The 16,099-nt window shown below is 46.8% G+C and overlaps 1 protein-coding gene across 1 annotated transcript; it reads right to left on the minus strand.

Annotated features, from left to right (window-relative positions):
* Window positions 1-1,224: 1,224 nt before the first annotated feature.
* LOC117051853 (cytochrome P450 2B1-like) lies at window positions 1,225-15,201 on the minus strand. Its single transcript, XM_033158549.1, has 9 exons — window positions 14,960-15,201; window positions 14,461-14,623; window positions 11,289-11,438; window positions 7,774-7,934; window positions 7,369-7,545; window positions 5,792-5,933; window positions 3,421-3,608; window positions 2,474-2,615; window positions 1,225-1,562 (listed from the first exon to the last, which is right to left on the minus strand). The coding sequence occupies exons 1-9, from the start codon at window positions 15,134-15,136 to the stop codon at window positions 1,381-1,383; spliced, it is 1,482 nt and encodes a 493-aa protein (XP_033014440.1). The 5' UTR covers window positions 15,137-15,201; the 3' UTR covers window positions 1,225-1,380.
* Between the last annotated feature and the right edge of the window lie 898 nt (window positions 15,202-16,099).

Raw genomic sequence — 16,099 nt, forward strand, 5'->3', positions numbered from 1 at the left:
GTTCTATAATATCTGCAGAGTTAACATTCCCTTTTTAGCACACACACACAGCGGATAGCTTGCACAGACTCGCTAGAGTCATTAGAAATATTACCCTGGTGTCTTCCCCTTTTAATCCCTCTTTTAATAAGACACTACACAGTCTTCAGTAAAGTATAAAACGTTTACTCACAAGAAATCATCTGTTCACACAAAGGATCCCAGAGGCAGACTTAAAAGTTACTAAACATGTGGTGACTATCTCCTTATGGGAGAAAGCCCCCCTTTTCTTCTCTTGGCCTAGAGCCAAGGGTGCATCTTAGTAATGCTGCTGTTAAGATGGCAATGAGAGAAAGAAGACTGAAGAGACAAAATGGAGGCCCGGCCTGTGGTTCTTCAAGGAGAGGCCGCACCCATCTCATCTCAAGTTACATACAAGGAAGTTTTGTCTCAGTCCAGGAAGGTAGGAAGTTCCGGCTGGAGGACTGAGACAACCTTTATGTCTACTCTAGCAAAAGTTGTGTTTGACTGCTCCTGTCCTTTTTACATCCCACAGTAAGCAGGGGGTTTTCCCAGGGAAAGCTGTGAGGCAAACCAAACACCTCTCAAATGCCTGGAAAACATGGGACAAACAGAAGTGCGGACGAGCCCTGTGTCAGGATGAAGCCTCAATTTTAATTCCATCTCCACCCATTGCAGGAAAAAAAAAGGCCTCAGCCAACTTCTGCTGCTTATGCTCTCGTAACTTCTAGGTTAAATTACTGCATTTTATGGGGTGGTTCATGGCTGGTGGCAGTTGTGGAAGCTCAGGCTCAGGCTTGATGACCTGGTTCTGCACTAAAGATGGTCTCTGGCCTCCTCAGCAGCCACAGCTCTTGTAGCTGGAGTCAGTCAGGGCCTTGCCCTCCCAAGCAAGGTGGGGAAAATCCTGCAAGGCAGCGAGCAAATTTTCCAGGACTCACAGCCAAGGTATGTACTGTGTTATCTTTCATTCAGAGACAGAGAGAAGGTGTTTAGACTAAACACAACCCTGCATATCCCAGGCACTTCCTCCAATGTGTCTGTGTAGGCTACTCACATATATCTTCCTTAAAGATTTTAAATTCTCCTCTTAAGAGATGCTGCATTTCTCCCACAGTATAAAATACTGAGTGAGCAACCTCACCTATTTGTTCCTTTCTTCTCCCAGTTAATACTCTCTTCTTTTTCTACCATGAGAAAAATCAAGAACAGAAGAAGTGCAAGCAGGCAGACTCCTTTTATATTGAGATCTACACATTTTCAAAGCAATTTTTCAGCCACAAACCTTCATTGTGTTAATATTATCTCCCAATCAGAGAGAGAGATAGAAGAGGCACCTGCACCCCCCAAATATTTCAGCACTCAGGCAACAGGGTCCATTTACCGTGGAACCACACACAGATTATAAGGCCGGGGAAGCTTCGAACTGCCTCGCACATCCGCTGAAATGTCTATTTCCTCCCTCTCCTGGAGGGATTTTAGGTGGAAGTTTTGCAACACCGCTGTGAAGAATAGGAAGAGCTCCATATGGGCCAAACCTTCGCCAAGGCAGGCCCTTTTCCCTGGAGAAACAAAAAATAGGATTTTTGTGTTTTCATTTTGTATTTTTTATGTTGTGAACTGCCCTGTGATCTTCGGATGGAGGGCAGTATACAAATTTAATAGTAACAATATTCAGCCCTGTGCAAAGGGTGGGAGGGGCAGCTGGGGACACTTGCCCTGGGCTTCCAAATGATAAGCTGGCCAGGGAGCTCCGACAGACTCATGCTGCCATGCCTGGAACACCCTGTTACTCCCAGCTGACCAAGGACTCCTGCCCCGGGCCACAGACAAGCTCTGCACTGGCCTGATAATTTTAATAATAATAATAATTTTAAAACATTATTCCTCCTAACCCAATGCTCAATCCAAGACTTATTTTCCTGTTAATTAACCCGGCATCCTTGCCCTTCTCACTCTTTCTTTCCTCCTTCACATCCTTAATTCCTTCTAAGCAGGGCCGTCTTAGAGGGATCGGCCGCCGTGGTGCAGCGATCCCTCGGCGCCCCCGGCCTGCTGCCTCTCTGCCCGCCTCCCTCCCGCGCTGGCCGCCCCTCGGGAGGGGGGGTGGGTGAGTGGGGGATGAGGGGCGTGGCGTTGGAGCGGGCGCTTGCGCGCCGGCGGGCGAGGGATGAGGGGTGGGCGGCCGGGCCCTTGCGCACCGGCAGGCGGGTGGGCTGCAAGCCGGCCGCCCTCGCCTCCCGGAGCCCCAGCTGGGCTCTGGGAAGCAAGGGCGGCTGGCTTGCAGCCCGCCTGCCGGCGCGCGAGTGCCCACCCACCCGCCCGTGGGGGCTCACGGGGACGCCCCTGGGGGGCCCGGCGCCCTGGTTCGCCGCGCCACCAGCCCCTATGAATGAGACGGCCCTGCTTCTAAGGTTTAGCGGAGGCAGCCCTCCCATGTGTTCCTCCCTACCATTAAGCTGATGTGCGATACCTGCTGAAAATGGGAGGGAGGCCTCATTCTTCTTGAAGGACCCTCTTTCATCCAGGAAGTGACGAGGATTGAACTTCCTTGGTGTCTCAAAGTGCTGGGGGTCATGCAGGCAGGACGTCAGGAATGGCACTACTGCGGTTCCCTGGAGAGGAAAGACAGAGGCCCCAAAAGCAATGGTTGCCGATATATGAAATATATCAGAATTGGAGAGTAGCCTCTACCAAAGGCAGCATGGACTTTGAAGGTTTTAAATCTTTTTAATGTTCTGTTGAAAGCCACTCAGAGTGGCTGGGGAAACCCAGGCAGAGGGGTGGGGTGGAAATAAGAAATTTATTATTATTATTATTATTATTATTATTATTATTATTATTATTATTATTATTATTATTATTATTTATTCTATTACTACTACTACTATTACTGCAACTGATCCAGTTCCGGGCCCTCTGTTTCCTCTTTATCCTGCATTTGGCCTTTGGCTCTGTGTCAGACCCACCTATAGCTGAAACCTCTTGAACTTTCTGCATCAATAATACAATAAGAAACATGTAGTTAGTTCAAACCTCCTCACATGAAGGAGTGAAGGTGGCTGAGGTTATGTAAGGTAAGACAGCACAATTAAAACAGGATGTTGTGTGTGACTGAGTTTGCTGCCATACTAAAGCCCTTCCACAGTGATGAGGGACTGCTTTTCTGTCCATTAGGCGGGATCATAGGCATTCTCCCTCACTGATTATTCCTCGAGTTTGCTGTACTACACAGACGTACATCTCCTTCTGCTTCCTTTAAATGATGGAAAGTGGAGCCACAACCATCTAGGCCACTGCAGCTTCCTACTCTTTCACAGGGGGGGTGTGAACACCATGTTCACAGCTCCATCTGTACACCTGCAGGTAGGATTTTTGACCTGTCAGTAATGCTTCTGTTGGCCACATGGCTCACTGCACCTTGGGAATGCTGAAGCCTCGGAAATTTGTGTCACAGGTCACCAAACGAGGAGGTGGCACTGGGGCAAGGTCTATAAACCGCTGGATCTCATGAATGACAGCATCCGTGAAGGGCATCTGACTCCGGTCCTCTATGGAGGGTCTGCGGTTCCTCCCAATGACCCGGTCAATCTCTTCTTGGACCTTTGCTGTAAAGAAGAGAGAAGGGTTAAAACTATATACTGTGGTACCCAGGGAGTGGGAGGTGGTTAAAGGTAAAGGGACTCCTGACCATTAGGTCCAGTCGTGTCCAACTCTGGGGTCGTGGCGCTCATCTCGCGTTACTGGCCGAGGGAGCCGGGGTACAGCTTCCGGGTCAGAGCAGTACCTATTTATCTACTTGCACTTTGACGTGCTTTCGGACTGCTAGGTGGGCAGGAACTGGGACAGAGCTGGGACAGAGCAACGGGAGCTCACCCCGTGGCGGGGATTCAAACCGCCAACCTTCTGATCGGCAAGCCTTAGGCTCTGTGGTTTAACCCACAGCGCCACCCGCATCCCTTGCGGGAGGTGGTTAGATATATGCATTTATAGGAGGAACCTTGGCCCAGAAGATTTTTGATATCCTTTCTTTCCTTGGCGATCACTTGTAGCCAATTAAGATTGTTTTCCATGAATATGTGCCATAAGTGACTGTGAGGGCCAATTCTGGATCCATGCGTCCTTCCACAGTGGGGACGTAGGTTTCTGGGCGGCAGTTGATCACGATGAGGATTTGCCAAACATGTCTCCCTTTCATCCTGAGTTCATGCTTCTTCAAAGTTCCATGATGTCTTTGGTAGAGGCTGTTCTCCAATTCTGATATATTTTATATCAGAGCATTGTAGAAAGTAAAATCAAAATGGAGCTCATACTTTGCATACAGAAGGTTCTTTTTCTGGCATCTCCAATTAAAGGATTAATGTAGAAGGTAATGGAAAGAAACATTCTCCACCTGAGAGCCTGGGCCGCTGCTGCCAGTCAAAGCAGATAAGAAGGGGCTAGACTGGGGGTAAGGAAGACCTTTTTGAAACCAGGGACCATAGTCTTTTGTGTAGAACCTTTCAGGGACCACATGTCAATGGTGGGTAGAACCAAAGCCAAAAGTGGATGGAGCAACACTGACTCTCTTAACACTGGACAGTTGGTGTCAGGTCCGCATAGCGGTTGCTCATGAGTAAAGACAAAGTCTGTCTTGTCTATAAACTATTTTATTGTGCAAAGCAATTTACAAGTGGAGCTACCAAAAAACTGTGGAGAGTATCAGACCAGAGCCTAAATGGTTAAGAGCTCTGCTATGACGCACTGGTCACTGGGTGGGCAGTTCACATATGGGCTTTTGTCTTTGTCTGTGAACACGTTTGATCTTTTAGTTTCATTTTCCCCCAGAGCAGACATGGAGTTGAATTATCTGGGAGTAGATTTATTGCTTTGAAAATAAACACTGCTAGATAAGAGGGTGATCGTTTCTATAAATTATTGCTGTGCTGCCTAGGCAGTTACACAACAAGCTGACGCTGTGCTCGGATTCTGCTACCGGTAATTACCAGGAGCTGCCAAGAATGGAGAGCAGAGCTGGCAGCTGAAGGAAGCCTGCCGGACCCTGGTAAACTCTGTATATTGTGGAATATCCCATTTCACAATAAGACAAAAACATGAATGTCTAGTCGCTTGAAGAATCCGGAAGTGCCTTTCTCCGACTGCAACCCCAACACAGGAATCGCGGCATCCTGGGATGCCACCTTCCCGGTTTTCCCACTCCTCTGCACAGCTCAGGCGACGGAAGTGGCATCTCCCCCTCAGATCTGATTTGCTGGGTGGTGCTGGGTCTTTGAGCAGCCTCCTGGAGCCCTCCCTCCACCTGGCTGCCTGAGCGTAACTCCTCCTCCCCAGAGGAGCTGCTGGAAGACTTGCTGGGCAAAGAGTCACTGGAGAGAAGGGGTTTGGGCTGCCGGTACCCACCAGGACCCCGACCAACAGCGGAGGGCAGTTCCCTGACATCCGGCTACCTTCCAGTCATGCAAAAGCCAACAACCTGCCCCATCACCTCAAGAAGCTGCTAGGAATGGTCTAAAACTACTCCAGATTATTCCCAGTAGCAATTTCACATCAAACCACCACTGTTCCACTGTGAACCCTAGAATAGTAGGAGAGCTTGCCATAGGTGTTGCAGCCCCGGGGTGATCAAAGGAAGGACCTGGGCAGGCTAGAGTTCGGGTTTTGTCCCAGTGGAACTTTCATAGGTTATTGCTAAAAGGGAGTCCTGCTTTATTTGGCAAGGAAGGAACCTGTAAGCCAACCCAAAAGACAGGCAACAAGAGTGAGGGAGGAAGATTTGGTCTTGTTTTTTCACCTTCTATCTCTGGGTATCGGAGGAGGATGAGAAGCCCATATCTGAGGGTGCTGCTGACTGACTCTGTCCCTGCAAAGAACACATGAATAACCGTAGCAGACAAGTTCTCATTATGGAATTCCGAAGTTGGGTTCTCTTTCTCCTGACACAGGGAAGAAGAGGAGAAAGAAGAGAGCAATGTTATCAAACCAGGAGCCAATCAGCATGCCTGCAGAAAGGTTTTATCGAAGGCTGGTATATGGCCAGCAGGATTTCCTTTCCGTATATTTAGGTCAATTATGAAAGATCAGTTATGCTGTATATTATCAACTTCTATTATATAGAAAGATTTTGGTTTATACATTCCCTGAATGATATTGACTGGATAAGAGTTAATGAAAATGAAGTCATCTGTGCTTGACAGAAAATATTTAAGTTTACTGGTTGAGATGGTCCTCCTGTGAGATTTTGCCCTGTCAATTTATTTTGACAGCAGATACTTTTGAGATTGGTTTGGTAAGGAACCAAGAAGTGCTTTGGCCTTAGGTTTCTATTTTTTCATTTTTACACTCTGTTGTGGCAGCTGTTTCTAGTCCCCCCCCCCGCCTTAGATATCTGACTCAATAGAATTTTTAATTATAATCCATTGTAAGTTTTTAAACTATTTTAAAGTGTGGTTGAACAATAGTTTAATAAATATTATATTATTATCTTTTTGGATAAGCTGTTGACAAAGGCATTTTTGGCCAAACCACGTTGGGCAAATTGTGTCAATTAAGAACCCATCTTTTGGGAAAAGAGAAGTTCTTTTTTGAACACCAACCTTGGATGCTTCCTGTTTGTGTGTACATCATTCTTCAGTGGAGAAAGCATGGTGTAAGTCCCACAGACTTCTCACTTTCTGGGCTCTTTCTTATCCCATGCCCCTTTCATGAAGGTTAGCCCTGCCACTTTCCCCAGGAAAACCCACTTTTCAATGCTGGACATTGGTGGAGGAAGCCACTCAGGCACCTGGGGCGACGTGCCCAGGATTGGCGCGCCCAGGGGCGGGGTGAGCCGCCCATAGGGGCAGGGTGCACCGCGGGGCCTTCAGAGTCTGCCTGCCTCCTCCCATTCAGCTGTCCTACAACTGGGGGGAGGCAGCGGGCGAACCATTTGAGCAGCACACAGCCTGTGGACGCCCAAGCCACCGCGTCTCTCCCACGAGAAATGCGTGGCTCTGGTGCGCTGCAGGCCCCGCGGTGAGTGCCACCTGGCATTTTGCTGCCCCCCTCAGTGGTGACACACAGGGCGGTCCACACCTACCGCACCCCCCTTCCTCCGCCCCCTGATGCTAGATCAGAACAAATAGCAATTTGGGTTTTTTCATGGATTGCTGTTTGCTCCGATTCATTGGCAAAGAGTAGATTGTAATGGAGAAATCATAGGGCCAAAAATAAAGGGGGGAGCATTCAGACAAAGTGCTTTCAAGTGTGGAGCTGTGCCTAGAAATGCAGCACAAAAGGAAGTCTGGATGAGACCTTTATGTCAGAACAAAGACTGGTGAGACGGTCAACCTGCAATGACTGGGAGACACTCGGTTTCCCCCCTACAAGTACCTGCTCCATTTTGGCCAGGAAACAGTCAATGAAGTCTCGGGGGCAATTTGGATCGAAGGATTCCCGGTGGATCTGGACCCTCTGAGAGACGAAGTTTATTAACTGCTTGAAGTACTTGGGCAATTCTTGGTGAGGCCCAGGCAGGACCCGCATCAGGCGTGGGAAAATAGTCTTCATCTTTGAAGAAAAATAACAGATGTAATTGTCTAAGCTTCCTCATTATCTTGCACCCCATGCTCTGCACCCCTTAAGGCCCAGGCCCTGTACTATGCCCTCCCAACCCACACTCAAATAAAAAGCAGCCATTTTTTTAAAAAATGAAAAAAGTGGAGAGCATGAAATAACCAGGTTACAGGAGGCTATGGATGCATTCTCTTGTCTCAGGTGAGCAGGTTCCTCCATTACCAGTGATGATGTGGAAAACATGAGCCGGAAGGTTTTGTTGATCACATCAAGTAAAAAGACAAACTCTTTGTCCTCATATTCGAACCGCTGGCCAAAAACCACAGAGCAGATAACATTGGAGACGGCGTGACTGAGGTGGAAGGTCGGATCAAATGGGTGCCCTACAGAGGCGGAAAATGGGGACAACATCACCTAAGATGCCAGGATGCATCCTGTGGTCAAAGGAATAGTAACAACAACAACAACAACAGCAGCAGCAGCAACAATAATAATACTACAAATACCAAACCAAGTTTAACTCCAAGCTATATGTTGCCTTTGTCGACTTATCCTCTGCCTTCGATTCTATTAACAGAACGAGACTTTGGCAGAAGCTAAGTATAACCAACATAGACAAAAGGCTCTTATGGCTGCTAGTGGAAATCCACTCAGATATAACTGCCAGAGTGAAATTTGGACCCCTTGGTGCTCTCTCCTGTCCCTTTCCATTGACCAGTGGCGTCAAACAAGGCTGCCTGTTGGCTCCTTTCCTCTTTAATTTTTATTTAAATGATATAATAACAGCTATTAAAGCTCTTAACCAACCCACCCCGTCCCTGCAACAAGCAAAAATACCCATCTTATTATACGCTGACGACATGGCAATCCTCTCGCTAACAAAGTTGGGACTCAACAACATGATGAGAGGGCTCATGCAATTTTGCGAAGAAAACTTCCTAAAAATTAACTTTTCTAAAACCAAAATTATCCCCTTCGGCACGATAAAACCAAATCCATCGTGGAATCTTGCAGGCCACACCATTGACCAATGCTCTGTCTTTAAATACTTGGGCATTACCTACCACCACAGATTATCCTGGACAGCCCATTTAAACACGACCATCCTGGCCGCTCGCCGAACCGTGGGTGCCCTGGTGAAATTCTTCTTCGCAAAAGGTGGGCAGCTGGTGGTACCAATCAGAAAGATCTACCTAAGCAAAATACCCCCTATGTTGCTCTATGGGGTGGAAATTTGGGGATGGAATCTGAATATCTTACAAAGATTGGAGTCTTTGCAAAACCTATTGGCAAGAAAAATCTTGGGCCTCCCTAATGGGACAATGGCGGCTCAACTGAGAATGGAACTGGGCCTATCATCCATCGTAGCAAGAGCCTATATCAGGATAATTACCTTCTACAAATCGCTTGCTGAATCTCCAAATTCTCTACTAGCCAAACAAGCCTTCTTAGCCTTCACCGGCAGCAGCACCTGGTCAAGAGGCATGGAGTCCATTTGTCGCCGCTACTCCCTTCCAGACTTCGCAGCCCTATCCTCATGGGACAAGGACAAAATTCGCGACTGGATTCTTGCTAGGGACGCTGCCCTTGATCAAGAACTATCTAATGCGGCCAGACTCTCCACGTGGTTCCCTCGTGTGAAGGTAGTTAGATCTCTGGCCCACTATCTGAGTGATCTGCTGGATCCTACGCTGAGAAGGGCCTTTACACTGGCTCGATTTCATGCCATTCCCACAGCATTCCTACAGGGTGTATTTTCCAATACCCCTCTGGATCTTCGACTCTGCCCATGCAACAATGGAAAGATAGAGGACTTTATTCACTTCTTCCTCTACTGCCCACTATATGCCTCAATAAGATCCAGGCTTCTCCCTCTAATCCCGCCGACTATCGCCAGGGACGATGACCGCATGAAATATCTACTGGTGGATGCCAACCCCTTGGTTTCACGTGGAGTGGCCATCTACATATTACAGGCCCTGAAACTCAGGACCACCTTTTTGACCAACTTCCCTTAGCCTTAGTCTTATGTATATTCCCAACATGGACACTGTCGTCACGCCTGCTAGTGCTTTTTATTTTTATTTGTTTTGTTTTAACCTGTTCGATTTTACTTCCAATTGTTTTAACTGTTGTATTCTCTGCATAATTGTGTCAGGCTACTGCCTGGTCTTTTACTACGTGCTATGGCCATAGGGCTAATGCAATAAATAAATTGATTGACTGTGGTACCTCTGGTTACGAACGGGGATCCATTCCGGAGCCCCGTTCATAACCTGAAAGGTCCACATCCTGAAGCGCCGCATCTGCGCATGTGCGTGATGCGATTCGGTACTTCTGCGCATGCACCTGATGTCATTTTGCGGGTCTGTGCATGCACGAACCGCCAAACCTGTAAATAACAAGTTCTGGTACTTCTGGGTTTGGCGCATTCATAACCCGTGACGAACGCAACACGCAGCGTTCGTAACACGAGGTACGACTGTAATAATAATAAGAATTTACTATTTATACCCCGCCCATCTGACTGGGTTTCTCCAGCCACTCTGGGCGGCACCCAACAAAATATTAAAAACACAATAAAACATTAAAAACTGCCCTAGACAGGGCTGCCTTCCTCAAGAGAAAGAATATGCCTAATGGACACAGGTGCATTTGGCTAAAAAGGCTCCTGAATTGTGGGAATACACTCCGTGGGTGTCTTTGCACCCGCGATTATTTGTATCTGGTTAATGTCAATAATATGCACTATTTAACGTATTCTTCCGAGTAAAAGCGAAAGTGAAAGCAGGACTCAGTAGGCGTCTTGCCACTGAGATCCCTCCGCTTAGACTTTTTGGCTCCAAAGGTTTAAACTTGTTAATGGTCAGTTAATCTGCTTCCCGCCCTTTTCAAGATAGACAGGATTGAACAGTCGTTCAGGTAGCTGGGGTTTTGGGGAACGGGTTGGTTGGGTTGGTTGGGTTGGAAGCGCGTGCAGGGGAGGGGGGAAAGGCCTCGCCTAGAGGAAAGCTGCCAGTTCTCTGCTCAGTTTGCTCACATCCTTTGTCTGGTCTGAGGAGAGAGAAAAAATGGGACTTATTTCTCCACGGAAACAATATCAGGACTCGTTTGTTTCCTCAGAGATGCATTTTAAATAAAAGGAAACATTCTATTCATGTAAAAACATGCTGATTCCCGGACCGTCCGCAGGCCGGATTTAGAAGGCAATTGGGCCGGATCCAGCCCAGGGGCCTTAATTTGCCTACCCATGGTTTATAATAAAGATGATGATGATAATTTATTATTTATACCCCTCCCACCGGGCTGAGTTTTTGAGGGAAGGTGCCAGGTGCTCAGAAAACCACAGAATCCGGCAACGCAATTGACCCCTCTGTGGTGATTACATAAATCAACAATCCCCACATTGTGACCCTAAACCCTTTTTTGCACATCAGGGCTGGAACACAAGGAGGAAGGAGATCCTTTATATGCCACTATCTTCCTGAGGGACTAACGCCATCTCCTGAAATCAGATGACAAACTTTGTGGGCAACGGGGCAGGTGCAAAGGAGGAAAGCCAGACCCACTTATTTGACAGGCGACTGAACGCTTGTGAGGAAAGCACGGCGGGTGTTTGGGCAGGATGAGGGTTCAGGACTGAGCAGCCGTTCCTCAGTTACAACATCATTTTCCTCACCTCCTGCTGCGACAATGTCAAAAAGCAAACAGCGCCCCTTCTGAGGGCAAACATTCACCTTCCGTTTTCCTCAGCGCTTCCACCAGGAACTGGGCCTCCTCCTGGATCCGCTCCTCGATGGATCTCTTCCCCATCCCAAAGTTCCTCAGGGTTTTGATGGAGAAGCGACGGAGCTGCCTCCACCGTTCCCCGTTGGTGGTAGCCACACCTGGAAATGGAGAAAAACACCAGAAAAAAGGCAGAAGACTGGGGGAGAAAAGATGGAAGCGCTACACGGAAAACAATGGCACACAGAATGTCCCTCTAGTATTAATCACATTCTTACAGGGGCAGCCATATGTGCCGGGGGGGGGGGATAGCAAGCAGGACATTTTCTTCACTTCAAGTCAGGTCCAAAAGAAGATGGAAGGGCCACACAGAAAACACTGGAAAGAGCAATGTTTTTCTGGTTTCTCTGAGATTGATAGAATTGTAGAATTGTAGAGGTGGAAGGGACTCCAGGGGTCCTCTAGTCCAACCCCCTGCATTGCAGCAGTTATAGAGGAAGCCCTGGCATGGAAGTAACTGCACAGAAAGATGGAGGGACAGTTGGCATGAGGTGCGGGGAAGCAGACTTGCGGCATAATTTCACCGCCTTGAATCAGCTTGAGGGCAGCAGGCCTCTCGACCGCAGGAACCAACCACCAGGCCTATGGCTCTCCTTCTTGGGACCTCCCAACCATCCCAACAAGATTTAGGCTTTCCAATGGCAACAAGAAAGAAATGGAAGATGGAGAGAGAGAAGGTGAGAATGAGGGCAGGGAGGAAGAGGCAGCAGTGAATGGAGATAGAAGAAGCAACTTACCTACATTAAATAGGGATGGGCATAGAATTAGATTCAGTTCACATTTAATTTGCACTTTCCAAAACAATAGAACTGAAACACAGCCACGCTTCAAAATTTGCACTTGTCCAAATTTTGCAGTGCGGCTCTCCAGCCAATATTTATAAAAACAGTGGAAAGCAGGCATAAAAATATATTCGTGAAACAGTGAAAATAACATCAAAATGCATAGTAATGGGGGAACTTGCTTGCAATGACAAAATGTGTACATTAGTCATAGCGGCACACAAAAATGTGCTTACTTGGAGAAATCTGAACTAAAACACTGAAGAGTTTTGGAGAGGTTTGGTTTTTTTGTTTTTGTTTTTTAAGAAATGTGGTGTGAAAATGTGGAGAAGTGGAAAAATGAGAAGTCTAGAAAAGCCAAATTGATTGAACTTTCCATTCCTAGGAGTGAAATGGGGGAACGTTAGACCAATGGAAAGTGAGAAAATCAGAAGTGAGTCAAATTTCTCACCTATCCCTAGAAAAGGAACTTAGGAAGCTGCCTTAGAATCATAGAGTTGGAAGGGATCTCCATGAACCTCCAGTCCAACCCCCCTGCAATGCAGGAATGCCTTCTACTGAGTCCATCTAGCTCAGATAATAATGAGAATAGAACAGATGGAAGGATGAGATGTGTGTGGCAGAAAGAAGGGGAAAGTTGGGGAAGGAAGGAAGGAAGGAAGGAAGGAAGGAAGGAAGGGGAAGGTCGTGGAAACATTTTCCTCTTCTTCCCCCACACACTTTGGCTTTAGCACCACTTATTACAGTCATACACATCATTCAAAAGTTTCCTACGGTGGAATGCAATTTTCAGGCAAAAAGTAGTTCTTCAGTCCTGAGCTATATTAAATTATAGAATCACAGTACTCCTTCTGTGTGGGAATACACTTCGTGGATGCCTTTGCACCCGCGATTATTTGTATCTGGTTAATGTTGAAATATGCACTATTTAACGTATTCTTCCATCTAAAAGCGAAAGTGAAAGCAGGTCTCAGTAGGCGTCTTGCCACTGAGATCCCTCCGCTTAGACTTTTAGGCTCTAAAGGTTTAAACTTGTCAATGGTCAGTTAATCTGCTTCCCGCCCTTTTCTAGGGCAGCAACAGCATTCTGATTGGTAAAAGTATTGATCATGACGTTGCTGGTTTGTTGGCAATAAAAGGCTGCGGCTCCCCGTTTTGGGCAGATAGACAGGATTGAACAGTCGTTCAGGTAGTTGGGACTTTGGGTTCGGGGTTGGTTGGGTTGGAAGCGCGTGCAGGAGGTAGTTAGGTTAGATTGCGGAAGATTTGGCGGTAAAGGTTTAGCTAGCTTTAGCTTTAGCATAAGGTTAGACTTGCGGAAGATTTGGCGGTAAAGGTTTATTTAGTCTAAGGACTTGCGGAAGATTTGGCGGTATAGAGTTAGTTAGCTTTAGATAGTCTTAGGACGGTCGAGGTATAGGAAAAGGTAATTGCCCATGTGGGTCAGCCAAAGCCATAAAAGGAAACTACAGTGTCTGTCTTTATTTCGTCTTAATTTAATTTTTCGGGGTTTACTTAGCACTCTTACTTGGCCCTGTTTTTGGCCACCTTTTATTTGGAAACGTTACTTAAGGGAACAGTATAGGAGGTCGCAAGTGTTTTCAGGTTTATCTTCGAGGCATCTTTCATTCCGATCCACTCACGCATCCTTCAGATTTCGGCCTGGCGGACAACGGCGCAGTGTGAGTTAAGCTCCGGAATTACCGGCCGTCCCGTTCGCAGGCTTGGCCGGCGCCCGTGCAAGGACGCCCGTGAGGCGCTGGCCGCATATCCCCGGCAACTGGAATCCCGTGTGTGGTTGACTCCGTTCCGCACACTGGAGGCTCCAGCAAAGAATCCCCACACTTCTGCCTCTGGTGGCTTCAGTTATAGGTTCTGGTATAGTGCACCACACCTCACATTTATTATGATAGTACACTCCACTTGTCTGTTATCTCTTCGCAAATATCCAGATAAATTGCTTTATTATTGCTTCTTGTGAATGTACCATCCCAGGCTGGGCTTGGTTTCATTTACTTTTATTATGTTTGAATCATGAAGTTCTATTTTGTTATTGGGTTTATATGGATAACGTTAAAAAAAACAAGACAGGGATCACAGAAAGCTGCCTTCTACCGAATCAGGCATGTGGTCCATCCAGCTCAGTATACTGACTCGCACCTGCTCTCCAGGGTTTCAAGCAAATGCCAGAGACTGCAGCTGGGACATTCTGCATTCAGAGCAGGTACTCTGGACACTGAGCTATGGCCCTTCCTCTCATTGCAAGATACATTTATCCCATCCCAGCTTTCGGTTGCATTCATTTCTGCTACAAACACTCTATTTTCAAGCTGCCACTTACCACAATCCCTGAGGGTTTCATCCACAAACAGAATCGGTCCTCTCCCTCCAAATGTTTCTGCATTATCTATGAGTGCTTCCTTTATGGTTCCATAACCGCACAGCACCACAATTGGCCGGGAGCCCATGTAGACAGTGAAGACTGAGCCATACTGCTCCTGGAGCTGCCAAGGGACAAAGAACACACCTGAGATTTGGATGGAAAGCGACAGCGTGAAAGGGTGTGAGTCGTAGGAAGAGCACGTGCTTTGCATGCAGAAGGAACCAGGTCCAGTCCCTGCCATCTAAAACCCTGGAGAGGTGCTGTCAGACAATGCAGAGCAGAAAAAAACATGACTAGATGGATCAATAATTTGTATCTGTATAAGGCAGTTTCCTCTTTTTCTGCATTAACAAATCCTGCCTAGGGGTAGCTCTGCCTCTTCCACTCTGAATAGCACTGGGACACCTCCTTCACATAGCAGCCCCCAGCCCTGCTGGCAGCAGAGACCCACACTGACCTTCTGAAAAGATGTGATGATGTTCCGAACATCCAACTGGAGCAAGTTGCCCAGCAAAGGCAACGGGGTGGGGCCTGGGGGCAGTTTGCCCTTTGTGGCATCTCTCCTCCGGATTAGGATAAGCAAGAAGGTGATGCAGGAGACCAGCAAGAAGGGCAACACTCCAAAGAGGCCCATTTGGGAGCTGACAGCCCTCGATGACTTTGCTGCTCCTGGTACTTTCGTTCTGCAAAGAAGTGGGTGGGCGTCCCAAGCGCTGCCTATAAATCCAAGGAGCCTGAACTCATTTAAAGACTATCTATTTTCCACAAATGATCCTGTGTTAAGAATAACAGGGAGAAAGGTCAGTTTGCACAATTTATCTATTATGACTTTTGCCAGCACACTTTGTTTTTTCTAAAAAATTATTGATTTTTTAACAAAACACACACAAACAATAAAAACATTACAACAAAATACCAAACAAAATTAAAAACACTTATTTAAATTTATCTAACCTTCTTTTATAACATTGTAAATTGACTTCCTCACGCCCTCTCCGTCTGCTTTCCTTGTAAATCATCGTTAGTAATTTCTGTACCTTTTTATATTCTCATGTTAATACACAAATCATCTTGTCTTTTTGATAATCTTAACAAATCTTCATCTATAACTACATCTTATCTAATTTCCATATCTGTTGCCTATCTGTTTCTTGCTGGTTATTTTAAATACTAATCTTGGCACAATTCTTTAAAAATACTTTAAATTTATTCCAATCTTTCTCCACCGCGTCGTCCCTCTGTTCTCGGAGTTTCCCGGTCAGTTCAGCGAGTTCCATATAGTCCATCATTTTCATCTGCCATTCTTCTATCGTTGGTAATTCTTCTGTCTTCCAGTTTTTTGCCAATAGAATTCTTGCTGCTGTTGTGGCATACATAAAGACTGATTCTCTAGAGGAAGTCACATGCTTTAAATGTGTGTTCTAGTCTAGAACTGGTGTCAGCGGCTGAACATCTGCTTGACATGTGGAAGGTCCCTGATTCAGTCCCTGGCATTTCCAGGTATGCTGTTATAGGACTGTGTAAAAATCCCAGAGGGCTGTTGTCAGTCAGTGTGCACACTATGGAGCTAGGTAGGCCATGATCGAACTCTGGTTAA

This window comes from Lacerta agilis, chromosome 8 (genome assembly GCF_009819535.1).
Source record: "Lacerta agilis isolate rLacAgi1 chromosome 8, rLacAgi1.pri, whole genome shotgun sequence".
Taxonomy (NCBI): Eukaryota; Metazoa; Chordata; class Lepidosauria; order Squamata; family Lacertidae; genus Lacerta; species Lacerta agilis.

Excerpts from the sequence above, each read along its gene's own strand:
- LOC117051853 (XM_033158549.1), bottom strand. The coding sequence starts at position 15,136 with ATGGGCCTCTTTGGAGTGTTGCCCTTCTTGCTGGTCTCCTGCATCACC. Across the intron at positions 7,546-7,773 it reads TGTTTTCCACATCATCACTG|ATGAAGACTATTTTCCCACG; the intron begins GTAATGGAGGAA and ends TTTTCTTCAAAG. Across the intron at positions 3,609-5,791 it reads CCGATACCCAGAGATAGAAG|CAAAGGTCCAAGAAGAGATT; the intron begins GTGAAAAAACAA and ends TCTTCTTTACAG.